This window comes from Lepisosteus platostomus, chromosome 12, assembly GCF_059453375.1.
Source record: "Lepisosteus platostomus isolate fLepPlt1 chromosome 12, fLepPlt1.hap1, whole genome shotgun sequence".
NCBI classification, from domain to species: domain Eukaryota; kingdom Metazoa; phylum Chordata; class Actinopteri; order Semionotiformes; family Lepisosteidae; genus Lepisosteus; species Lepisosteus platostomus.
The window spans coordinates 32,721,695-32,747,829 of record NC_142622.1 but is presented as its reverse complement, the minus strand read 5'-3'; the positions used below and the strand labels follow the sequence as shown (position 1 = coordinate 32,747,829).

General features: G+C 38.4%; 3 protein-coding genes across 3 annotated transcripts in view; 1 reads left to right on the top strand and 2 right to left on the bottom strand.

Moving 5' to 3' along the window:
• Positions 1-1,153: 1,153 nt before the first annotated feature.
• On the bottom strand, positions 1,154-5,903 carry rpl15 (ribosomal protein L15). Its single transcript, XM_088601659.1, has 4 exons — positions 5,778-5,903; positions 5,000-5,177; positions 3,726-3,862; positions 1,154-1,505 (listed from the first exon to the last, which is right to left on the bottom strand). Exons 2-4 carry the CDS (start codon positions 5,169-5,171, stop codon positions 1,200-1,202), a joined length of 615 nt encoding a protein of 204 aa, XP_088457785.1. The 5' UTR covers positions 5,172-5,177; positions 5,778-5,903; the 3' UTR covers positions 1,154-1,199.
• Positions 5,904-6,894: 991 nt separating this feature from the next.
• On the top strand, positions 6,895-14,942 carry nkiras1 (NFKB inhibitor interacting Ras-like 1). The gene is made up of 3 exons (XM_088601658.1): positions 6,895-7,340; positions 9,798-10,039; positions 11,492-14,942. The coding sequence occupies exons 1-3, from the start codon at positions 7,247-7,249 to the stop codon at positions 11,732-11,734; spliced, it is 579 nt and encodes a 192-aa protein (XP_088457784.1). The 5' UTR covers positions 6,895-7,246; the 3' UTR covers positions 11,735-14,942.
• A 1,443-nt stretch (positions 14,943-16,385) lies between these two features.
• The window catches only part of LOC148651416 (ubiquitin-conjugating enzyme E2 E1-like), a 28,085-nt gene continuing 18,335 nt past the window's right edge, over positions 16,386-26,135 (bottom strand). The window contains exons 4-6 of the mRNA XM_088601657.1: positions 20,186-20,318; positions 18,615-18,762; positions 16,386-16,864 (exon numbers count right to left, since the gene is read on the bottom strand). Coding sequence (XP_088457783.1) covers positions 16,767-16,864; positions 18,615-18,762; positions 20,186-20,318 — 379 coding nt within the window. The 3' untranslated portion in view covers positions 16,386-16,766. The remainder of the gene's footprint in view (positions 16,865-18,614; positions 18,763-20,185; positions 20,319-26,135) is intronic.

Below are 26,135 nucleotides of genomic sequence, written 5' to 3'. Positions count from 1 at the left end.
CTTTAGCTTCACATTTGGACAGGTGGAATGGAAACACTTTCTATTTACACTGCATAACTCACATTTAACTCCTAAACTCAACCCGTAACAGAACACAGTCCCAGATTTAAACTGCAATGTTATACCCACCTGAAACAAAAAGAGGCCTGAACTTTAAAGTTGCCAACAAGATGTAATTCGGCCCAGTTTGCCCCTTTGGTTTTTGGTAGTGAATTACAACAATTATCTAGGACATTACTCACAAGGCGGCAGGATATTGGTTTCAGCAACAAGGTAGGGATGTTTGCTCCCTTCTCCAACAAGCGTTTGAGGAAAAAAAAAGTTCCTCCCCTTCCTGGATTTAAACACATTTCACTTGTTCCCTTCTTGTTGGCGTTCCACTATTCAATTATCAATATTACAACCTATCAATTACCAGTAAATCCTTTAGCCATGTGAAGAAATGCTGTTCAAATTAATCTTTGCAGCAAATACACAGAAGGCCACAGGGTTAGAAAAACCACAACTTGTCAAAACATTTCACAGCAGAAATGGGATATAATGCAACGATTCACAAGTAAAGCGTTTAGAATCAAAGGTTTAAAACAAAATGTAAATCTCTCATTACATTTCCCATTGCTTAGCAACAAAGACTGGTGTACAGTAGAAGTCTCACACTATTTTTATGGTTGTATTTACCTTAGTTTAGATTGGAAATAATTGTGTAAGAAACATGAAAAAGAGGTTTTGTAGACCTCTTCCAATCCCCACCAATAAGTAATTGTAATTGTTTTCCCACAACACAGGGTTTTTCCAAAGAGACAACCATTATGCGATTACAGAACCAACTGCATAGAAGAAAAACTTATCGCTACTTATATTAACTGTGTATGTATATCATTGGAACAACATGTGATTAGCTCAGGCAGGGTTCGATATTTCATAGAATTGCAATTTATACATCATATAGCGTATCGCACAGAGAACTAGAACTAGCCTGAAGAGCTGACTTTACCCCTCACACTACACTCGCCCCCCCCCACCATGTTCAGCTTTTTTTGCACGCGTTTTTCTAGGTGGAAACATACAGCTACCAATACGCGAGACTCCAAAACCTCAAAATATGGCGCAGCGATAAAAAAAAAAAAAAAAACAACAACCAGAGGCAGGAAGGTACCACTGAAAAACTTTATTTCCTGAAATACACAAGCACCACGAGGTTAGCGGTAGCGGTGCAGCTGCAGCGTGTTGCGGCGCCTCCAGGCAGCGCGGCGGGACCCTCCGATGGTGAGGTGGAACTTGTGACCCTTGCCCAGGCCGCGGCTCTTCTTGCCGGCCGACGTCAGCCCACGCATCTCTCTGTGCTTGTGGACGGGCTTCGTGATCCATTGGGTGTCGGGGTTGCGTCTGACGGCCTTGTGGAAGGGGTCGATGAGGATCACCTCGAAGAACTTGTACGTGGAGTCCTCACCCACCCAGTAGGAGTTCAGGACCCTCAAGCCCCCGCAGTGGCGGCCAGCACGCTCCTGTTCGACAGGAAAACCCATTAGGCCACGGCGCAGCAAAGCCGCGACAAAAAGAATATCAATCCACATGAATGCTCTTAAAATGCTTCCACTTATCACAGTCTTCTTCAGATCCTTGATAGGTATTATTTGCCTGCCTGCACAATTTCATTAAATCATCAGTTCTGTCAATGAATGTTAAAGTGACTGGTACAATAACAATGCCTTTAGTTTAAAAAGTCGGCCTACATTAAGCACGGTGGCAATTGTGCCTTTTCAGCTAAACCATTTTGGATTACAGTTACCAAGGGGTTCGCTGAAGTGGAACAAAGGGTACACATTAGGATACAGTTCTATAAAAGAAGTACTGCGAAATGTAAGTTTTTGCTTGCACTGGTTAACTGTTGTTAAACAGACAAAAGCACTAACTATAGCCAGGTGAAGGAAAACGGAGATGCACATTGAGCTACTTAACACTATCACTATGTGCTACACTGGACACTATGATCTCCACTATGCAATGAACTTCAGTTCTGTTGGTACACAACTACACTGTTGCTCACAGAAATTTGATGTTCTTGAAGCAATGACAAGATCTTAACAGACAATGAAGACTACTGAATTTTCAAAATGAAACCATGATAAATTCCAAAACAGCCACCAAAGGGTTATAATAATAATAATAATTGCTTACACTTATATAGCGCTTTTCTGGACACTCCACTCAAAGCGCTTTACAGGTAATGGGGACTCCCCTCCACCACCACCAATGTGCAGCATCCACCTGGATGATGCGACGGCAGCCATAGTGCCAGAACGCTCACCACACATCAGCTATCAGTGGGGAGGAGAGCAGAGTAATGTAGCCAATTCATAGAAGGGGATTATTAGGAGGCCATGATTGGTAAGGGCCAATTGGAAATTTGGCCAGGACACCGGGGTTACACCCCTACTCTTTTCGAGAAGCGCCCTGGGATTTTTAATGACCACAGAGAGTCAGGACCTCGGTTTTACGTCTCATCCGAAGGACGGCGCCTGTTTACAGTATAGTGTCCCCATCACTATACTGGGGCATTAGGACCCACATGGACTGCAGGGTGAGCGCCCCCTGCTGGCCCCACTAACACCTCTTCCAGCAGCAACCTTAGTTTTTCCCAGGAGGTCTCCCATCCAGGTACTGACCAGGCTCACACCTGCTTAGCTTCAGTGGGTTGCCAGTTGTGAGTTGCAGGGTGATATGGCTGCTGGGTTAAAACTGATTTTTTAATGTGCATTTTTCATTTACTATAGCCCATTACCTAACGCAACTGAGTTCTTGCATTTCCTGCATAAACCCGAAACCGCATATTGGAAAATGGAATGAATCACTCTTCAGAATGAAATGCCTGAATTTCACTAGTTTACACATTACACTTGGGTTATACTGTCCTCAATTTCACTGGAAACATTCTTCAAACTGAACATTACATGTTTATCAGAATAACAAAAGAAAGATTAATACTGTATATATACAATGTCAACCCCTCATGGCTACATAAAACAGCTTATCCAATCTATCGTTAAAGTGCAACCTAAACACTGATTTAATTTTTTTTCAGTGAAATCACTATGGAGCTGGAAAGGAGTGAGCTACTGTATACCTCCATCTGAAATATTTTCACAGCAATATGCCTTGTGCATGAAGGTGCAGCCAAACTCAGAAACAAATGTCAACAGAATGAGACCGACATCTTGAAATATTACTGCTACAACTAGGAGAACAGGTATTGGGGTTTCAAAAGCCTATACAGAATGTTCCAACATCCAACACCTGAATATTTTCTTTTGCCATCTCCTTTAATACAAATATTCACATCTATAAGTAATTTCATATTTCATTCTTTGCTCATTACATCATAACAGGTGTACATTATAGCATGCTTTCATCAAAATGGAGAATTCCCTTAATGTAACTGTTTGGATGTAAGCTGTGACTGATGTAATGAGTGTTTTTTCATCCATCATATATTTCAAACTTGATTGTTGGCAACTTTAAACATCTAGTCAAGGAAGGAGTGGGCCTGACAACAGTGTTCAGAAATCCAGGAGTAGTGTAGGTTGGGTAGCTCAGTTTTACAACCTAAATATAAATAGACTGACGCAAATCAGCTGCAGCACTTCAGGAATTAAGCTCAAACCTAGCAATCACCGGTTTTGGCAATATCTTGCCGAGATAGAAGAGGGCTGGGAATGTATACGAACCTCAGCCACAGACTGCAAGCTGCGGGCAAACTTGATCTGGTTAACACCGTGATGCACGGGTTTGCCGTAGGTGGCTCCCTTGGGCACAGGCTTCTTGCGACCACCGCGGCGCACTCGCACCCGGTAGATGACGTAACCTGCAAGAAAAAGAATCCCGAGATCACACAGGAGCACCCCGCTTTGCTACTACCTTGGGCGCATGACTCCTCTAAGGTCTACTACCGTCTTCACTGCTCTTCTCCTCCCATCTCCTGGTTGATTCTGAGATGCTCTTACATGCATCAAACCCTCCTCTTCTGCACCCCACCTTAAACCAGAAACTATTCCCAGAAAAAAAATTAAAATGCACCCCCCCCCCTTCTACTTTCTGAAGCCTCCTAAAAACTAGGCAAGGCCCATAACCCCAACTGCTCCAGGGGCGCTGTACAATGGCTGACCCTGCGCTCTGACCCCAAGCTTCTCTCTGTCTCTCATGGAGAGCAAGCAAAAGAGACAAATTCCTAATGCAAGAAATTGTATATGGCTAATAAAGTGATCTTATAACTGCTGATCCCATGATCTGGTCCAATCCCACATTTTGACTATTGAGTCCCATTTCCTGCCCTGTGATGTGCTGTACTTACTACTACTCATTATGTACAAGTGTGGTGTGACAGGGCTCTGGACTCAAAACTTGAAGGTTGTAGATGCATATCCTTGGTGGGACAGTGTTATACATTTTGCAAGACATTTTACTCACATGGCTTTAGGAAGGTGTTCAGAAAATGAGGATATGTCACTTGGAATCAAATCAATAGCAAAACAGAAAATACCAAACTCTTCTCTTCATACAGGTACAGGATAAAATGCATCTACTTGATCTTTGCTTTAACTTGGCAGACGGAATTCCAAAGCATGTGAAATCTTTTCCATAAACCCATTCGTGCAAATTATTGCTGTAAAAATCCAGAAGAGTGCACAAGAAGATGCTACATTTCAAAGGGGGTAAAACTCCCATCAATTATACACATGTTGACATTTTTCGACAAAATAGGATAAGGAAATCAGGAGAAGACTTCATTTTGTTTAAATGCAGATTTGGTTCACAAAGTACGAAAGCCGTCTGCCAGCTACCTGTTTAGCAGTACAAAACCTGTGCCGCTACCTGCATCATTCACAAACGCTGTGAGCCACCGCACCAATTTCATACCTACTGGTGCGGGACCACACAGATCGGGCAAAGGATTTCTACACACTGCCACCGGCTCTGCGAGCGATCGCGATCGCGAACGTACCTTGCTTCGCCTTGTACCCGAGCCTGCGGGCCTTGTCGGGCCTGGTGGGTCGGGGAGCGCGGTGGAGGGCAGACAGCTGGCGGTACTGCCAGCAGCGGACGCGCAGCAAGAAGCGCATCACGTCGGACTGCTTCTTCCTCCATAGCTCCTGCATGTACTTGTACGCTCCCATTTTGGTCTAAGCGGACAAGAAGAGCAGTCAAGTCTGTGTCAAGCCTGTCCCGAGTTTCTACACTCATCCGACATTTTCTGAGGCTGCTTCCCGGGTTGAAAACCACCAGGAAAGAAGAAAAGGTCTCACGCTTTAGATCGAAACCAGGAGTAACTATAAACCCTTTAATACGGTTTCATTCTCTTTATTTTCCTTAACACACTTTGAAAGAGTCATGGTACCCGCAAGCCAATGCGACCAACCGCACATACACTTTACAACTACATTTTAACAACGTTGGCCTTCTCAAATGATTACATATTCGTTATATTCACCCGATCTCATGTGGCTGTAAAGCCGGTGAATAAATACTATGTATCCGAACGAAAAGTCACGTTGTAGAGCACCATTTCACTCAATGGCTGTCTACACGTACCCTGCACCTTTTCCCAAACTTCAATCGCAAATAACTCTCTCTTTATCCACTGTTACACTTCAATAACGGTAGTACCAAAACATTTATAAACTCTACACTTTAACTTCAACTTATTTCGACCCGATGATAAGATTTTATTACGGATTCTATGTGGATTGCACATACAGAATAACCAAACACAATCTCCTTACATGATGGCGTACCAGCCGGAAAGGAAGAGGGAGCTATCCCATCATGCTTTATGAAAATCTACCGGCGGAAGTTGATGTGACAACGCAAGGGTGCTTGGGAAATGTAGTGAACAGTACCTTGGAATTAGGATGATGTTTGAGCTATAAGCAACAAAATATTGTTTCAGAATATTGCAAGCACTCCCTACAGGAAATAGAACGCAATTTAGGATTATATATATATATATGTTTCTTTACAATTATTTAGTATGGTATGTTGGTCCTCATTCATTTCCATTATTCCCGCAGCGAACTCTGGAAGTCTGTACTGAAGAGTTAGGAGCGAGCATGAGAAACATAAGAATTATGTGTCTTTTCTGTTTGCAAACACTTGCTGATCCAGCATCGCATAGGTGTTTTAAGTATCGGTTCTCTTCTTACACAACAATTAAATTGTTTGACCCAACCCCGCACAACTCTTTGTCAAGAGGCATGTCAAGTACTTTCTGTTTCAAAACTTCTTATTTCAATTTATGTCCTCCAATCTTCTGGATTAATGTTAATTATTCCTTTTAAATATACATTTTTGTTGAAGAAGATGCGGCTGACATCATTATCAATTTAATCATTTGAGTTATTTTAGAACCCTTATTCTTTCCCATGAAAGCTTTCAAGTTCTCAGTTACCGGTGTAGAAATCGGTACCGATATATTCATGATCAAAAACATGTAGTATTTTCCTACAGACATCAATTGTACTTATGCAAAGCGTAAACTGAGACCTCTTTCAAGGACGGCAAAGCTTTCTTATGCTTTTTTGAATCCGCCAACCAATACCACCAGGGTGAATATCCATACTTCGCTTCTGTTAATATTTATATATATCTAAAAATAATAATAATAATAATAATAATAATAATAATAATAATAATAATAATAATAATAATTGCTTACACTTATATAGCGCTTTTCTGGACACTAAACTCAAAGCGCTTTACAGGTAATGTAACCAGCGCCATTCATTACCTTTAGCTAAAACAATAAATGATAAAGATGAGAAACTCCGAGAACAATAATTAACTTGATTATTCCCCTGATTATTCACCTGTGTTTAAGTGTACGAGCGGACCTGCGCAGCTCTCTACTGTCTAGAGCTTCCTGTCAAGTTGTCGCCTTCGCTGCAGAGGTGACCGGTTTATCATTGAATGTATTATTGTTGGACTACAAGAAATAACTGGATGTGATGTCGGTTCAGTTTGTTTCTTTGCTAAATTGTGCAGGAGCGTTGAATTTAGTCTGAAACTTTAAAGCGGAGCTACACGCATGTCTATATACTGTAGTAGCCTATATTTTTAGAAAAATCCCTAATGACATAGACCGCTCCTGTGGCACTGCATTCCGAACTGCTTCTCGTAGTTATTTTGATTGAGGCGGTTTAGTTTTCCCTCGCTTCATTTTATTTCCACGAACTCTCCAGGTTTTTAAAACCAAATGGGTAAAGGATGTAAAGTTGTGGTCTGCGGGTTGGCAGCTGTGGGGAAGACGGCCATTCTGGAGCAACTGCTGTATGGAAATCATATTGTGGGTAAGTTTTTTCTTTTTTTTAGGTGTGATAAGTAGCTTGCCAGCTCAATCAAAACGAATGCATGTAACAGGATAATTAAAAGCCAAGACTGCGCACCTCAGTATTGACACAGGTGTTAATCGTTTCCCATTTTCCAAGACAGCAGTATAGTTTATAGCAGAGGTTTTCATGGTTTCGGATTCATGGTTTCGGATCCAGCCAAGTTTACAATCAAGAAGCAAACTCCTTCGTTAGCGCAGCGTTCATACCAATTCGGTGTTTAAAGTACTGATTAAAATGTTAAAATCATATCTACAATACAAAATTGATTCAATTTTGTATCGTAGATATGATTTTAACATTTTAATCAGTACTTTAAACACCGAATTGGTATGAACACTGCGCTAACGAAGGAGTTTGTTTCAGGTGTGCGAACTTAAATCTACCCAGCTGGGCAGAGCAGAAGAAATAAACCGTGGGAGATATCTGATAGTGTCTGAACACAATACATGGGAAAGTATAGTAACAAGAAACCCCAGGTTTTACTTCTAGTTGCTATTGTATCTATATATACTGTATATAGAAATGATTTTACCTTTTTTCACAATGCAATGTATGATACTCAGTGCATGAATCCTTTTATTGACCAAGGTGGGAAACTCAACACACAGCACACTATACAATTAACACATCACAAACCCCTTAAAAAATAAGAGACATAGGCATATGATGAGAAGGAAAAAAATACCATATACATCTACTACACTGCACATAAAACAGTGTTTATCCACTATTGATGAACTCTTGAGTTATTCCAGCAAAATGGTGGTTTTGCTTTGAAGTGCCCCAGACCTGTTGTGCTTCTTGAATGTGTCCTTGTGGCTGTGGTTTGCCTAAGTAACTAGGGAAAAGGAAACCCCTATCTCCAACCTGGAAATTGTTAACATGGAACACCATGATCTCTAGAGCATCATGGGGACATCACCATACATTTGGACAAATACGTTTAGATTGAGAAGTAGCAAAAAACATAATGTTCTTTTGTTTACTGCAACAAATTGTTCACCAGCATAGCACTCAGTGTGCTAAAGTATACAGTACTGTAGCCTGTACTTTTTGTGCAGGCCTCAGTAAGGAATGTCCATTTATCTGAAACCAGGAATGCATGCAGACATCACTATGCCCTTCAGAAATAAAAGATAAGGTAGAGAAGAAAACAGAATAATCATAAAAAGATGATCTGCTGCCTCACAAACCAGAACCCATTTATTTGTTCAAAGGAATTATAAAACTGGCTTTAAAAGACACACCATCACTACCATATGATGGAGACCATATGAAGGAGAAGGAGGAGCAGGAAAACAAGAGCTTCTGAGCCGTCCTCATCACAGGGACAACAGGACACAAAATGGCTACCAACTAATGGGACACGCATGCAGACAAGCACGCTATAAATAATTATTTCCAAAACCTGAGATGGTGTGCTTTAAATGATCTGATTTACTGGAAATTTTAATTTAAGTTATAATTGTTTGAATTTGTGTAGCACTTTTCCTCCCAGAGCTCTTTCGTGTAGAATGGAGCCTCATCATCCACCCACCCACCTGGGTGATGACCTTTAACCATTCTGCACCAGCAGCCCCATTCTGCAGCAGGAATGAGACATTGCTTTACCTGTTGCATTGTGTTAGCCAGGGAGGAAATTATTCAGGACACCTGGATTATCGCCATTACTCCTTCAGACTGTGCCATAGAATCTTTAATGTTGAAGTTTAATGTTTTATCTGTAGGATGGCATCACCTATAACACAGTGTCCCCAGTCATCATAATGGGCACTGCCCTGGAGATTCTATTCCAAAAGGGTGCCACCTACAGGTCCACCAACACCACATGCAGTAGCAAACTGGTTTTCCATAGAGGATTCCCATCCCTGAACTGACTACACCCAGCCTTGATCACCTTCTGATATTTGATAGATGAGATCAGGCTAGAAAGTAGTAACTTCGCTGTTAATGCGAATTGCTTGTGACGATGAGTGAGTGAAGTTTGAAGAGAGCTCGTGGTCCAATATTGTTTAATAAACAATATTTACTACTCTTCATTTTATTACAGTGGTGGAAATTGGAAGTTGCCAATTCTGATGTTCATGAACATCACTGTGTAACAACTTAGTCTCCTCATAGGAAACATTTTAATACTAAAACTACCCGAGGATAGTGACCAAAGAGAAGGCACAAAACTCTGTACTTGGGTGATTTATAAAATATGGAATTAGATGAAATGGATGTCTTTAAAAGTGCTGCATAACAGCATTAATATAAAGCATTGATAAACATAAATCAACAGCAAAAACCTTAAAACTCAGAGAACACTTTATAAATCTGATAACTACAGTATATCAAACTAGCTATATAATCATTATGACCGATAAGAAATATCTTTTGCTTGCTAGAATCTGTCTTTCTTTTCCTCTGAAGGGTCAGAATCCAGTGGAACCCTGGAGGACATCTATGTAGCATCTGTGGAAACAGACAGGGGAGTGAAGGAGCAGTTGCGTCTCTATGACACCAAGGGGCTTCAGGATGGCCTTGATCTTCCAAAACACTATTTCTCCTTTGCCGATGGATTTGTGCTGGTCTACAGTGTCGACAGCCTGGAGTCTTTTAAGAAAATCGACATATTAAAAAAAGAAATTGACAAGTCCAGGGATAAAAAGGAGGTACAGTAATATATGTTCTGTATACGCACCTCATAAAAACATAGAAGCATATATTGTTATAAACATAAATCAGAGCCTCAAAAGGTCATGAATAAGTAGAAACTAATCAGCCCACCAAGCTTGATTGGTTCCATTTCTCTGTTTTCTACATTTTTCTCCATTCATCCACTACCCATAAGGAATTAAAAAACTAACATAGATTAAAGGGGAACTGCGACTCTATTTTCATATTTCAGGCTTAGAAAGAATCGGCATTAAAAAGTGCATTTCAAACTGCAATAAAAGTAAAAGGTACGTACACAGTAACCTCCAATCTACATCACAAAATTGACAAAATTTCCAAGTATGCACAGCGCCATGTTCTGCGATCCAGAATGAGGCAACAAACTGTCCTGTGATGTGTTGCAGCCCTATTATATTGTAAATAAGCAGACTTGTGAATACATCTCTTCTAATCCAGTAGAAAAATTGCTTTCGATTTTGAGATGGCTTTGCTGACAAAAACTACTTGTTTCAAATGTTGAAACATTTCTTTGGTGAAATGTCTGCTGCACAACCTGTATTGTAGCTCGTACGTCGCATTACATTAGTCATTACGGTGACTAGTGAGCAGGAAGGGCCGCATCACATCACAATTCATGGGAACAATGTGGCGACTTACAATACTTTCACAAAGTTCACCATTTCATGCTTAATTAGAAATTTAGAAATGTCAGTGAATGTATTTTGTTACCGAGACTTAATAACCGAGAAATTAGGAGTCTGAGAAATTAGGCTTACCAGCGTGGTGATGTCACCGCCCTTCCCTGTGAATAGCAGGGACTGCAGCCATCGGGCCCAGGGAGATGTCCCTTTAGCTCAACTGGCTGGGTCTCTGTTGAGTGACGCCGGAGGCCCGGGTATCGAGTCCCCAGTGGTGGGGGGCCGACCTGAGGCAGCAGTGGCGAGGGCGCATACCCACGTGAACCTGAGAGCGCTACATTACTAAGACACTGGCGAGACCTTGCCACAAGGAAGAGAAGCACATCTGGGAAACAGATTGCAATCACTCATTTTTTTTAAATAATAACTAAAAATAGTTCTGTACTCTATTTTAGTATTACAGTAGATTAATAAACCAGATTTCATACTTATAATGCGCTTCATTTAATCTATGATTTGTCTACTCAGTTTCTGCATTATCCGACATTTTCAATAATCCAACATACTATCAGCCCTCTTTAGGTCGGATAATCGCGACTCTACTGTATAGCATCTTCAAGTTCTAATAGTCCCTTCTCTAAGCACACAGTTTTATCCCAGCTTGGTGTGATGTTTAGTAAAAAAAAAATACTTTAAATAGTTAAGTGAAAAGACGGAAACGTTTCATAAAAAGAATTAAATACGAGTGGGTTTCATTTTTGTTTCAGTAACCTGGGATGGATTGTTTGAGTGGTCTTTCTGTATGTACAGGTCACAGTGATTGTCCTGGGAAACAAGCTGGACCTGCAGGACAACAGGCAGGTGGACCCAGAGGTGGCTCAGCAGTGGGCCCGGGGGGAGAGGGTGAAGCTGTGGGAGGTGAGCGTCAGGGAGCGAGCCGCTCTGATCGAGCCCTTCACCGTGCTCACCAGTCGGCTCACTCAGCCCCAGAGCAAGTCCGCCTTCCCCTTGCCTGGCAGGAAGAGTAAGGGCACCCCTGTCTCTGACATATGAAGAGGACAGAGTGATCAGGTTCAAGCACCTAGTGACACACACAAGGTGTGCAAGCCATGGAGAATTGGACTTTGTGTAAATAAGATTGATCAGTCCCAGATGGGTTTGTGGGAGTGAATGTGGGAACTTCTTATCGTTAGTAGCAAGCAACTGCTTTTTGAGAGTAAGGAGGGCTACTTTTCAAAGCCTAGAGTTTTCAGAGTAGTTTGCGAAAAAGGTCTGACGTAATAGAGTGCTGAAATAAGTTTGTAAACCCCCTAGGTCCGTCTGTAATCTTGTATGTTTTAGACCAAATTTAGATCTTCACGAGTGTCTGAATAAGATGAAGATAACCCTATTAAATTTATAACACAAAGATGCAATATAGATGTGGATTGTTTAATTAAAATGATCTAACAGTAAATATCCTTGTGTGAATAAATACAAGAACCCTTAGATTCACTGACTGTTGGCCAGTTTGTGAGCAGCAGTGATTTCAACAAGAGATTTCATCAAACTCTTTCTCTCACATTGGCTTTAATGAATATAAGCCCACTCTTAACAAAACTAATTCAGGTCAGTGATATTTGATGGTTTCTTTTCATGAACAGTTCAAAGGGGTTTTGTTTCAGACTTTGACTTGAGAAATTTCTTCTTTTTCAGTCATTCTGTTGTTTATTTGCATGTATGTTTAGGATCATCGTCTTACTTCCTGAACTACCTTTAGCTGACAAATGGATGGCCTGACATTCTCCTCCAGAACCAGCAGTTATAGGGGGTTTCCATTATAACTCTCCCCACTATACTGTATATACACTATCCAGTACAGTATACTATATACTGTATGTATGTTTTGCAGTTATCTTGATATAGCAATTCCCCACACTTACATAATTTTTCAAAATACCAAAAGCCAGCAACATACAATAGTCTGTTCATGGATTGTTTTGGTCTGGAAATGAAAAAAATAGTCTAAAGAACAAAATCTAACATTGCCAATTCTTCTTGTAGACAATGCTGTTGCCCATGACTTAAATTATGAACCTTTATGCCCCAACATTAAAGTTGAGTTCATACCCTGCACTGCATTGTTGATCCAAGCAATGATTGATCAAAGTTTGATCTCTTACTTTTAATGCATGCGCAGTGTGTGGAACGAAGTATCCTGAAGAAGTGAATCACTTTTGGTTTTGACAAGACTTCAATATGAAAGGAGTTGGTGATGCTGTCTTATTTCTGATTATTGTGTTTTGGGGTTATTGGGTTATAGGTACGTTGAATGAATGTACCTGTGTGTGAACCGCATGATTTGAATGCGTGTCAAACCAATTACATTATTCCTTATGGATATTAATTCCCTTTCTAAGTCTTTTTTCTCTAAGTTGCATTATTTAGGACATAACCTGGACTGAGAATAGGACCCTTTGATCTGATATCCCAGACTCTTAATATTTACATTGTTCTAACGGGGAAAAACTCCTTTACACAGAATTTTGCAATACGCTGTGACTTTTTGGTCCCTAAACCCGATGTATGTTGGTGACCACCTAAACTACACTGCATTCACAGTTCTGTGTGTGATGCCTCTGGGTCCCGAGGCAGCAAAGCAGCCCACCTTGATATTCCCACCACCATGCTTAACAGTCAATGTGAGGTCCTTCTGTTGGAAGACAGGGTTTGAGTTTTGTTTCCTGTTGGAACTGAACAGCTCATGGATCATCCATGAATGTGAGACAGCAATGTTTGTTGCTTTTTAGAGAGCAATGGTTTATTCGTAGCTGTCTAGGCATCCATCTTCTGCTTTATCCAATACAGGGTAGCAGGGACTGTAACTGTCCATCTATCAGAAAAACATACATCCTGTCATTTTTTTTATGTTACTCTGGTTTAATTGACATCCTAGATGATTTTCTTGGCTGCTTTTGGAGAGGTCCTGGTAAGGAGATCAGTCCTGCCAATGGATGTATGAATGGAGTCTCAAATGTTTAGTAATGGTTTTTGTAACCCTGTCCAGATTGATGAGCATCATCTACTCTTTTTCCAATGTCTTTTTAAAACTTTTGGTCATGGCATGACATTTCCGCTAACCTATATAATAAAGACCAAACTTAAAAGCTTCTGATCATTATAAAGGACAGGGCTGCACATACTAATTATTGAAACAAGTAATAGGTTTATTCCATGCTAAAAAGAAGAAAGAGAACACAACGTTTCGGCCGTGAAGCCTTCTTCAGGTGTGGGAATTCCAGTTTCTTACCACAATACCCTGAAGAAGGCTCCATGGCCGAAACGTTGTGTTCTCTTTCTTCTTTTTTTCAGCATGGAATAAACCTATTACTTGTTCCTTTGCAGACTCCGCATGCTGACGCAGCTACTCACCTGACATACTAGTTATTACTTGCTGATCTATTTAATCTCCTGATTCTAGTTACCTCCTTAATTGAGCTAAGTAAACTAGAGTTCAAACATTATTTCACATTCACTGATTCATATTGTCTTCTTTGTACACCATTGCATCTCAAAGAATATTGAATTAGTAATAGAAACCCTTATGGTGACGAAAATACACATTTTGATTAAACAAGGGTATTGTGGTAAGAAAATGGAATTCCCACAATTATATTTAGAGTTCACTGTCTCAGCAGTATAAATATCTACTTCAAGCTTCTATTTTTTTTAGCCACAATTACTGAGTTCAGCAGTAAATCATGTCAAGAAATGTTAAGTGTGATCTGTATTAGGTTTAGCAATTATATAAGAGTTTATCCTAGTTTATATTATGCTAATTATTTTTAGATAATTTGATACTTCTATTGATGTAAAAGTAATTAAAACTGAAATGCATATGACCTTGAAGACATATAAGGTCAGACATCTTTTATTAATCAAAACTTCTGCTAGTTCTTTTACAGAATCTAATAGTCTTAAGTTTAATATTTTATTGTTGAGGGATGTGATTTAATTTCATGCATAATTATATAATAATTTATTCCCCATTTAGTCATGATATAAAAAAAATCTAGAATTATTCTGTCATAGTGTTGCACTATGAAAATGGAAATTATCATCTTACAATGATAATTGCACTGGTTGTAATATTTGCATTTTAAAATGTTTGTGTTCCATGATTTACATTTTCAATAGTTCAGATTAAAACTGGGATTGTAACACTATTCTTCATAAAAGAGACTGGATTTAGAAAACCAAAATAATAAATACAAATGTGTCATAGACAGCTTGTAGGAGATAATTACATGGTAATGTGGGAACAGGTTCTTACAATACATCTCTAACATTCTGATGCAACATTGTTGGGAAACTGCTCAGGGTAGGTCCTGTTATAACCATACATGCTAAATGCCAATTTAATTTTTGTGGATTGGGCAAGTATGCAGTTAAACAAGTTGCATCTATGTCTGCATCTAATTCCAAGTTCTATGAAGATCAGCAGGTGACCAAACTGAAGAGCATGGTTTTCTACTCTGGAAATGTGATTGATAAACCTAAGACTTTATTTTACAAATGAATACAATACCTATATTCATCTTGCATTCAACGGTTCGGTCTTAGGAGTTAAGATAAGATCACTTTATTAGCCATATACAATTTCTTGCATTAGGAATTTGTCTTCTCGCATACCCCAGCTTGCTCTCCATGAGACACACAGGCACACAGACAGGGAGAGAGAGGCTTGGGGTCAGAGCGCAGGGTCAGCCATTTATATGGAGATGTTTCTCAGGGGCCCAACAGAGTAGGATTCCTCTGCCGGCCGCGGGATTTGAACTGGCAACCTTCCTGCCACAGGCGCAACTCCTTAGCCACAGTACCACCACTCTGCCTACAAGATGCACCTTATTATTTTGTTTGGCTGGTTTGGAGAGACAGTACAGTATGCACCTCAATATTAATCTTTTTTAGTATTTTTGGTGCAAATCTGAAACAAAAGAAATCAAGGTATCATAACTATAAAAAATCCATTTTAATTTTCAGTTCTCAAATTTTTAAATGTGACTGCTGAAATGAGTATTTAGATGTAAAAAATCAAACAGCACTACTTACAATTGGAAATGAGACTAAAATGCAGGTCTATTTTCTTAATCACATAAAATGTGAGACTTCAGAGAAACCATCTTCTTCTGTATTTAATCAGTAATAGTTGTGTACTTTAATTCTTCACATTATTTTAGATGGATGTACAAATTGTGAAAAAATAAAGCTAATCGAAAATAAGAGTAACAGAAATAACTACATTTAGGCATTTCACTGACATGATTGCACGGGTTTTATTTTTTGGCACAAGTAGCCCTAAATATTAAATTTATAAATAAACATTTTAAATCTTGGGTACATCTAGAAATCTTTCTCTGATGAATATACATGACTAAATTGACTCAGCTGCGGTTTCTTAAGAAAAGCTATTCTACTATGCCACTTCTTACAAAGAAGCAGCTTTTTAAACCTCCAATCAGGCTTCCTACCTAACTTCTTACATGCTGGATTAAAACTGAACAAACCCTTTGCACATATTTGGGAAAACAGCTGCAGTATGTAATCAACAGGCTAAAAAAATTGAAAAATCACAAACTGATATTTTCCAATTAGATATTATGACTGTATATGAACATGTAAAGGTGGAGATCAACATAATTGTAAATGATTTGAAACTAATAAATTCATCATCAAGAGACTTTATTGAATGTTCACATTGAAAACTGAAATTCTGCTGAGGGGAAAAAAACATGCTATTGTACCTCTTACAAGCAGTCAAAATGTAAAATTATGTTATCGCACAAATTAACAGCTAATATTGAAAACAAAACTAACCACTTAAAGATGCTTATTGCCATTTAATATTTCTAACTGTACCAAGATAACTTACAACAGCCAAAAAAAAACAAATAAAAAAAATAAAAAGGAAATAAAAGACTGAATAAAATCTGCATTAGAAATACCCATCCCAACCCCCGAAACACCCCTCCCCACTTCCCCCAGATCTATTCTTAAGCAGCTCTTTCCATCACAGACATGTTATACAGGGACAAACAGCTCTGAATTATGTGGCATATCTCTTGGTCCACTGTCTGGCTATTCTGTCATGCTCTGCTCTGTTGGTCATATACTGAGTTGCAATGCTTCCAACAAGAGGATCAGCTGTAATAAAAAAAAACAGCAGTTAGTTAATGTTAAAAAACTAGAACAGATGACAAATGTTTAATAAAAGACTTACATAAAGTGCTTTATTTACACAAACGGAGTGCCCACTGGGGTTACCTGGAAGTATAAGGCCATGTTCTCTTAGAATGGTCAAGTTCACATTAATCTGTTCTTTTGCAGCGGTTTGCCAGGCTTTTTATCAGCTTGAGTCAATACACACAGCTTATCAGATTTTCTAAAAGAATGTGATAATCAATTGTTTTTGCATTCACCTGACAACGACAACAGCTATTTGCAGCTAAGTTGCCATTGTATCTCTCCACAGTTCCATCATTGGTTTAAATCCAAGATTTTTGTCAAAACGATGTTGTAAAGACAAAAATACAAATATATTTCCTAGAAATATTTACATGGCTGAGCTCATCATTTAAAATGAACACAAAATGTTAAATCATGTTTTAAATTTATTTTTGCTGTGTCTGGTTTGAAATTGTACATTCTGAAAATAAATACAACCTAAAAAAATCTTGATAATTCTTAAAACTGGACTAGAAAAATGGAAGTACCAAACAAAAGGTTTTATTTCACAGTCAGGCTTCTCCATTTTCAGTTTCCTATCACTAATGCAAAACGAAGTACCTACTACAGAGAGAAACAATCTCCTTTCATCCAGATTCAACACTGAAAGACTTTGGCGGGAATCCAAGCAAGGAAATCACAAGAATGGAGAACCTACTCTGTCAGTCAACTCCATCTGATTAAAGTTACAACATATAGGCTAAGAAGTAGTAACACCGCTCTGTGCATGCTTATACATGTCCTGCTGTCTCCATTACTGAATCAAATGACATTCTGTATTAACTAATAAAGCATTTATTTTACATCTTGGATATGAAATCTTGATATGCATGAAACTGATATAAGTGATAAAGAATTTTCAAGCTTAGTGTAATGGTTGATGTCTGTATGATTTTTTAAGTCTCTGTGTGCGGAAAACATAGCAAAACTAACCTATAAGGCCCTGCATTGCTTGGCACCTGAGTACCTGTCAGAACTATTATCGCCTTACTCCCCATCTTGCAACCTTCGCTCTATAATTCTGCTCTCCTTACTGTCCCCCAAGCCCGTCTACATTGTATGGGTGACAGGGCCTTCTCCTGTTATGCCCCCAAGCTCTGGAACTCTCTCCCCAAGGATATCAGAGAGTCACCTTCTCTAGACTCCTTCAAATCCAGACTCAAAACCCTCTTCTTCGGAAAAGCCTTTACTTAACTGGTTTCATTCTTCACCCCTCTGCTTTTCCTAGTACCACCATCAACGGTCTCCTCTCTATATTGTAATTGTGTTTTATCTTGTGTATTTTTATTTATTGTTGTTCTCATTCCATAAAGCACTTTGAGAAGCCACCTTTAAAGGGGCTATATATAATAAAGTTTATTATTAATTATAAAACTATTCTGAAAAATAGAACCCAGCCCTCAGGCCTTGGGTTCAATTCCAGACTTGGGGTGCTATCTGCTGGAGTTTGTATGTTCTCCCCATTTCCTCTGGGTGCTCCAGTTTCCTCTGACAGTCCAAAAATCAATCTGCCGCTGGTGTGAATGATTTTGTTTCTGCATCTGTATGTACCCTCCGATGGACCTGCGTCTCATCCAGGGTGTACCCTGTCTTGCAGGCTTCAGCTATCATTAACAATAACACAAAAAAGCTGTATATGTGATATATATATATAAGATTTTATCCTTACCAGGATTACAGTCTGTAAGGAGAGAGCAGATGGACAGCAGAACCTTGGAGATGGTGAGTGCTGGGCTCCAGTTATCCTTTAGAATATCCAGGCAGATCACCCCCTGGCTGTTTATGTTACAGTGGTAGATTCTTGTCCGGAAGGTCACCTAAAGGAAAACATTTTATTGGGCCCATGAGGAAATTCAACTTTTTTTCCCCAAACCTGCTAATTTAAAAGATTTCACAAACGCATGCAGCAACACCTTTTGTAGTGTTCCAATTCAATATTGAATTCAATAACACTGTGACTGGACTTGGTATGATTTGGGTTTACCAAAAGCAAACTAAGCTTTTCAGTCAAATACAAAGCCCTGTTTAAAATTTAACAAAGGAATACAACAGAGCCCTCTTGTGGTTATACAGCAGTACTAAGCCACCATGAAAAAAGGCAAAGCATTTGGTGGACCATGAAAAAAGCACACACATTTGTTTGCATGTCATAAAAATTTCAAATATTAAAATGTTTGTTATAATGTTTGATTTTTTAAATGCCACCCACCACCAACAATTGTGAATAATCAGGTCTTAATGAAAGGAGCTGATGTCAACAGAGCTTTGAAACAGTGTGAAAAAGAATAACAGAAAAGTCCACAGCACCAGCAGCTGAGCTCAGTTTTCACAGGGAGGACAAATACTGCCTTTGCCATTTTTGCTGCAATGGTAGGTTTCACTGTTACAGTGTCCTCAACCTACAGCAAGACTTGGTAAAGTCATTTGCCTAATTCCACTCACAGTTGACTAATGAGATTGACTGAAATGAGTGGCCCCTGGACAACAAATCCCAGTCTATGTGCAACTTTTCTGGTTAAATTCCAAAAAGTAGAATTTTCTGGGATGGACAATCAATAACACCTTCCTCTCACTCTTATTGTTGGGCAAAAGGATTTTAAATTCTTTTCCTGTTAACAAACAGAATTTCATGTTGTGAAAAAATTAAACATTTGTATTAATGATTTACTTCTATTTTTTTAATATGTTCTAGTGGAAGTTCATTAAATATTTCCTATTTTTGCTAGTTTTACGAGACCCACACAATTGCCACCATGTGACACTAGAAATGCTCAAACTTCAGGCAAATCATAGAATTTTAAATTTTACCAATCACATCATCTTCCATGGCTTTTCCATTTTGTTTTTAATTAATGTTGCTGGAATACTGCGATATGAAGGGCACTGTATAAAAAAATGCAGAATTTCAAATTTGCAAATAACCAGAGTTGTCTCGTGACCGAAGACTTATAAATCTTTTTTACCCGAGACTTGGCTGTCGGGACTTAAAACTCGAAAAAAGTGACTAGAATACCACTCTGGCAAAAACCACAGTGTTTTGGCAGCATGGAATAAACAGCCAGCCATGTTGATGCAGATGGATTTACTTCAAACAATTAGGTACTGACTCCCCAACTGGCAATCTTTGTAACCTTTATTACTTTAACTACAGAATCAAAACTAATCATTTACAGTCCTTGCTATACCCAGCAACACAATACAAAGTTATTTGCGCAAGGTCTGTAAAACTAGATTTTTTACCTTGGGAGGTTTGAAAGGGTAGTCCGGTGTAAATGCGATGTCTAGGAAAAATACTCCTCCCTCGTAGACTGAGCCAGGTGGACCCAGGATTGTCGACCTCCATTCGTAGATGTTATCTCCTTTAGGCCCAGCACTGGAAGGAACAAAAAACACAATTCACTTTAATGACACATGAAACCCACTTGCTTCATCTTACTTAGAACAATAACTGGATGTTTCTAGAACTGAATTTTCAATCATTTTCAATCAAAATGTAACTTAGCTTTTCAATACGTTTGTCTAACATACATCTTCTCATGCAGGCAGTCAAACTAAGGATTCAGCTCTCCACTTTCTTTTTCATGCAAGACACTGTCAGATAATTAGTCAATAACATTTATTTTTTTTATTTCAAGTTAACACCACTGCATATTCCGATTTGTAAAATATTAATAAATCTAGAATATAAAACAGATCTATTTAAAGTGGAAAAAAAATTAGAAGGTAAATGATTCGCTAAGGGTTAAAGAATTCATACAGGACTCAATTCAATGAAGATGCAAAACGCCAGTTTATGAACAAGTATCTGGACCGTTATACAGTAATACAGTAAATCTCAATTTGAATCCATAGATTAAATCAGAAAATATCCCCGTCTCATTCTTCCTGTGCACAAATATTGTAATTGTAACCAACACCATTACTGTTAATTACTGCTACGGTAATTAACAAGTAAAGGAATAGGTCGTGTCATGTTTTGTGTGCATGGAAATGTACAGCTTTGTATTAAAGCCAGACAAGCAGAATTTATTAAGCCAGTTCTTGAAGAAACCATTCATTCAAGAATAATTAGTCTCAAGATCTTAAAAAGGAATCAGTGTAAAAAAAAAAAAAGATGAGGCATCTTGGTTCAACACTGTCAAATAAACCCTGAACCCCCCCCCCCAATATAACAAAAGATATAACAATATAACCCCCCCGAAACTAAAAAAGTCCCATGTTTCAAAAAGTATCCATACCACTGCAAGTTAAATTGTACTATTAAATACTATAATATTAAAGTGATTTAGTGGCTTTCCGCAAAACCATTAGATTTTTTTTTACTGATCACCTCTTTGAACATAATCACTAGGATTTCTTACACTACCTGCACATTCACACATTTCCTAAGAATTGCTGTCAAGGTTGGAAAACCCCCCTGATTTACTACTGAAGTTGCAATATGTCAGATTTAATGAAAATCGGCTTGGGTCTACCCAGAGCATAGTGAGAGAGATCCCTTGAGGGACCACCAGTCATGGGGGACTTTTTGAAATTGCCACTGAAGCAACAAATTCAATGATTGCTCATTTTGGGCCTATAGTAACCTAACTTGCAAAGTAACTGCCCTAAACGTATAGTCTGGGGTTTAAAATACTCAGGATGTTTGACTGTCCAATAGCCACAAACAAGTATATTTTTACACTAGTTATTTTGACTGAGAAACACATTCAGCAATTTACTTTTTTATGCTGGTTTATTTTTTTAAAATAAATGTAATATTATTAAACCTAGTTTAACCATTGTAATTGTTAATATTTTCTGTGATTTCCAACACTTAAAAATATATTCTTGTCCTTTCTTTCCAGAGTTTGTATAAAACAGTTGCAAAAATACTCAAAGGACCACATTGAGTCATTGGTGCTTTAATGTAATCCTTAAGGTAGGAGACTAACCAGAACTCCTAGCAAAATAATTGTATTCTCCTAATTTTTGCAGAACACAAGAATCAAATTCAAGTGTTAAATCGATGGCCTTCTTAAAATGCAGTTATGAAAACCACCATGCTCAAACCACCTCCAACATAGAGATGGAAGGGATGGAGACCAGAAATGTTAACTTATGAAACAAAAGAAAGGGCAAAAGTGGCAGCCAAAATACAGACTTGGAAATGCAACTGGACAAAAACAAGAGGATGATTCAAAACAGCACAAAAGACCAGACTCACTGCACAGCTGCCAAGGTTTGGATGGGATTCTCTACAGCACAGAGCTTAAAAAAAGCATGTGTGGAAAAACAGAAGTCAGACAAAACATCAAATTCGGGTTTTCTGGGTAAAGGTGGAATTTAATCTTGGCTCTGCTTTCCAATATATTTCAATGCCCTTTAACAAAACAGACATAAGTACTTGATTCAACTAATATCCCACTGAACCAGGAGCTGTCTGTTGCATTGCACCAGCAAAAGCATTATGTTGCTGCATATGGTAAATCACCTAATTTAATAAAGTGAGTAAAACTAAGTCACATATAAAGCCCACATAAGAGCACCCTGGGGCTTTCTCAACTCTAATCAATAAAGTGTGACTCTTCTGCACAGCACACACCCAGAGAACAAGGAACCACTCAGAGTGAAACCTGTTTCACACCATGGTTTTCATGTTTACAGTTCATGGCTTAATCAGATTATTCAGTTTATCAACCAAATGTGTTGTGATAAATTGTAGGCTTTTTCAGCCAAAGCAAATCTTAGAACATTATTGCAACGATCCCTCATACTATACCACCTCTGCAATGTTCCAAGTTGGTTAACAAGCTGAATTTAAAAAAAATATACTCTGCAGATACATGGTTCACCACAAAGGCCACATACTGGAGTTGTTTTTCTGTTCCCAGAGACAGCCATACTTTAAAAAGTTTTAAAGGCATAGATCAGCCTAGATAAACCACATAAAAAAACTTCAGAAAGCCAAACAATTCCTTTATTTAAAAAAGGGTTAGCTGGGGGTATTTGAAAAAAAGATTCCACATGGTAACAGAACACATGCCAATTTTCCTCCAAGTTTTTACACTTTTTATAGAATGTCACTTTGAGAAATGTACATGATTAGTACACAGTAGGCACTGATTTTAAAAGGGCAGGTATGGGTTTTTTGTTTTCCCATGGTGACAGAATGTGTACAAATAACTCAGGAAAGTACACTTGGCAATAAAGTTTCCTAAAAAAATCAATTTATATGTAATTTATGTAATTACCTTCCGGTTAAGCACTACTCAGGTTTCACTCTGGGTAAACATGGAAAACAGACTATCTGAAGATTACAGCACACACATTTCGGAACACCCTTAAAAAGATGTAAAACAAAGATCACCGCAATAATGGGTTTTTCAGAAAAAGAATAACATTTCTGTCAAGCCAGGTTAGAGAAAACTTTAAATTCAATATCCCTAAGGGTGGCTGGTAAATGAATCCATGATCTGTGAAAGTATGTATTCTGACTGAAGAATAATGTAAAAGTCTTTATATGCTACTCAATAAGTACATTTAAGAAGAGTAGTGTAAATGTATTAAACACATTTTGTATTTAAATATCAATATCAATGACAGCTCATTGAATCCAAAGCTGTGTAACAAGAGACGCGCCAAACCTTACTTTTTACAGTGACAGCAGTGAATGAAAAAAAGGACAGAAGTAAAACTAATTTTCTACCATTACAGATGGAACTGGATTTTCAGCACAACTGCTGGTAGAAAATACATTTAAGAGCAACTGCAATTTCTTTATGTGCTTTTACGCATGTAGGCACCCCCAAGACCCAAAAAGTGAAAACACTGCAAATGCTCTGCCCATTGCAAAACTGATTTTTACAAAATGTACACTACAGCTTGGACTGCGGCTGACCCTTGCAGGACGAAGGCCCGTCACAGCAGTAGTGGTGCATACAATTAGTACGAGAAAGATTCAACTCATACTGTACATCACACTGTTTCAGATTCCCATATTACAAAAAAATATATATTTTTATTTTATTTCCATAGTTTTTTTTAAAGAAAGGAAGATAATACTGAGTATATCTCGGTGTCAACAGAATTTCATTACAGCTTTAACCAATTCATAAAAATATGAGAAATACGAGAAATCCTTTTTGCACCAACAACAAGGTGTCTAATGCAAAAACAAATCACAGGCCTCCACTGGTAGCAATACAAGTGTACATTTAGTATACAGGCTTTGTACCAGGTTGCAGATGCTGCGGGATCTGTCCCATTCTCATACAGCCTGGACAAGCATGTGCTTGTTACGTTCCCTGGTCTCCAAGACCTGGAATCCAGACGTTGTCTCAGGTCATCTCACTAAATGTTCAATCAGCGGCGCTCAAGTATGGCAAGGAGGGGATCCATGCTTTAACGGTCTAATTCACAGTTCACAGGAAGGCCGTTATTAAAGGATTAGCATAAAGACATGCTGTCCTGCTAGAATGTTGTGACATCAGGGTGAGCCTGCAGAAGGCAACCACCAAGGTCCCAGCTCTTGGATCATCATTGCAGAGGGCAGTCAGGGTGTCATCAATAGCTAAAGGGGAGTTGTGTAGCAACTAGAGCAGGGGTCAACAACCTTTCAGAAGGGACACCCCAAGAGTTAACTCATTCACTTCTATTTACAGATTTGCAGACCACTAATATGTTTTTGATGACCACAATAGTTCTACTCACATTTTTCGTTAAAATCCAATTCAATAATTTTATCAATTAAGATAGTTTCATAAATTTGACCTTTTAGTGTAATCCTTGCCCCCGAGTTCTCCCGACACCTTGAGATCCACAAGACTGAACATTGTAAATCAAATGGCTACATTTAGAAATACTCAACATGCATCCACTGAAGCACCATTTATTCTATGTCGCTAGTATCAAACTTGTCTGGTTTGATCAGAAAATAAAACACTGGGCCAAAACACAGGAAATCCTTCAAGGTTACAACATTCTGTTGCACGTTCTTGCATGTATATTCCAATCTCAGCAACACCAACAGCACATTGTTCAAGATACTGGAAACAGTGGAAAGTCTAGATGCCCACAAGAAAAAAAAAATCAAGGTTTCAAAAGAACTCCCTTCCACATTTATAAAACACCCTTAACAGTTTGGCCTGGACACAATCAGGAGAGATTAATTCTGTTTAGATACACAGTGATGTCCTGCTTTCCTAAAAATGGGTGTTCGATAGCATAGCTCTTCTCCTAGACTAGACACCAATGCACAGACCATTACAGCTGGACCTCCCCACTTATCTTGTTAATGTGTCATGACCTTTTATCTCCTAAATTGTAACTTATTATTGTTGGTCTGCGTTTTGTAATATCAAGCTAACATGAACATCACAAATGACCTGCAATGACTTAAGTTCAGCCTCCAAAATACCACTGACATTAAGGAGTTGTCTCTTGATTAACAGGACATATTGCTAAGCAATAGTAATAATGCACTTCCAGGATGTTAATTTTCATTTTAGGAATTAAAGACATTCCACAGGTTTATTGCTCCGTTCACTGATATCTCATGTTCTGGTTTCTGCTACTATGGGATACTTTTTCAGAGAAAGAATAACAAAAGAATTAGGAAAGTCACCCAACGAGACTGATTCCTTTTAGTATCTTTATTTCACCATTCAGTAGATTAAACTACTGATTTAGTGCTTATTAAACAGCCAAAGTCACTCAAATAAACTTCTGACAGTTATCAATGATCATTTAATCCAAATAAGGACAAAGATATTAACAATCAAAAATATCCAAAATCTGGATACTAATCTTGTCTTATCAAGCATGTGTAAAAAGAGTGAGTGTGTCTTAATGGATGTTCAGTATATTTAACAGACATTTTTATATACAAATTAGCCAAATTACATTATACAATCTACAATTTTCCTGTTAGTACACATGTGGCATTTTAACTAGGATGCTAATATCTAATACCACCAGAACCTTTAAATAGCTACAATGTTTGTAATGCAAACAGACTCAGAGCACAGCACCTTCATGCTGGTAACTACCATGTTTTTCAGCATGAAGAATAATGCACATCCAGGATGTGAGTTTTAAATTTAGGAACTAAATATATTATATTATATAATATAATGCACTGCTCATTGATGCCACATACATTTCTGCTACACTTGAATAGTTATTCAGAGAAAGAAAAACAAAAGAATTT

Coding starts and splice junctions, on each gene's coding strand:
- rpl15 (XM_088601659.1), bottom strand. CDS start 5,171: ATGGGAGCGTACAAGTACATGCAGGAGCTATGGAGGAAGAAGCAGTCC. Junction 3,863..4,999: donor CGGGTACAAGGCGAAGCAAG/GTACGTTCGCGA, acceptor TTTTTCTTGCAG/GTTACGTCATCTACCGGGTG. Junction 1,506..3,725: donor GCTTGCAGTCTGTGGCTGAG/GTTCGTATACAT, acceptor CCTGTCGAACAG/GAGCGTGCTGGCCGCCACTG.
- nkiras1 (XM_088601658.1), top strand. CDS start 7,247: ATGGGTAAAGGATGTAAAGTTGTGGTCTGCGGGTTGGCAGCTGTGGGG. Junction 7,341..9,797: donor GTATGGAAATCATATTGTGG/GTAAGTTTTTTC, acceptor TTTCCTCTGAAG/GGTCAGAATCCAGTGGAACC. Junction 10,040..11,491: donor AGTCCAGGGATAAAAAGGAG/GTACAGTAATAT, acceptor CTGTATGTACAG/GTCACAGTGATTGTCCTGGG.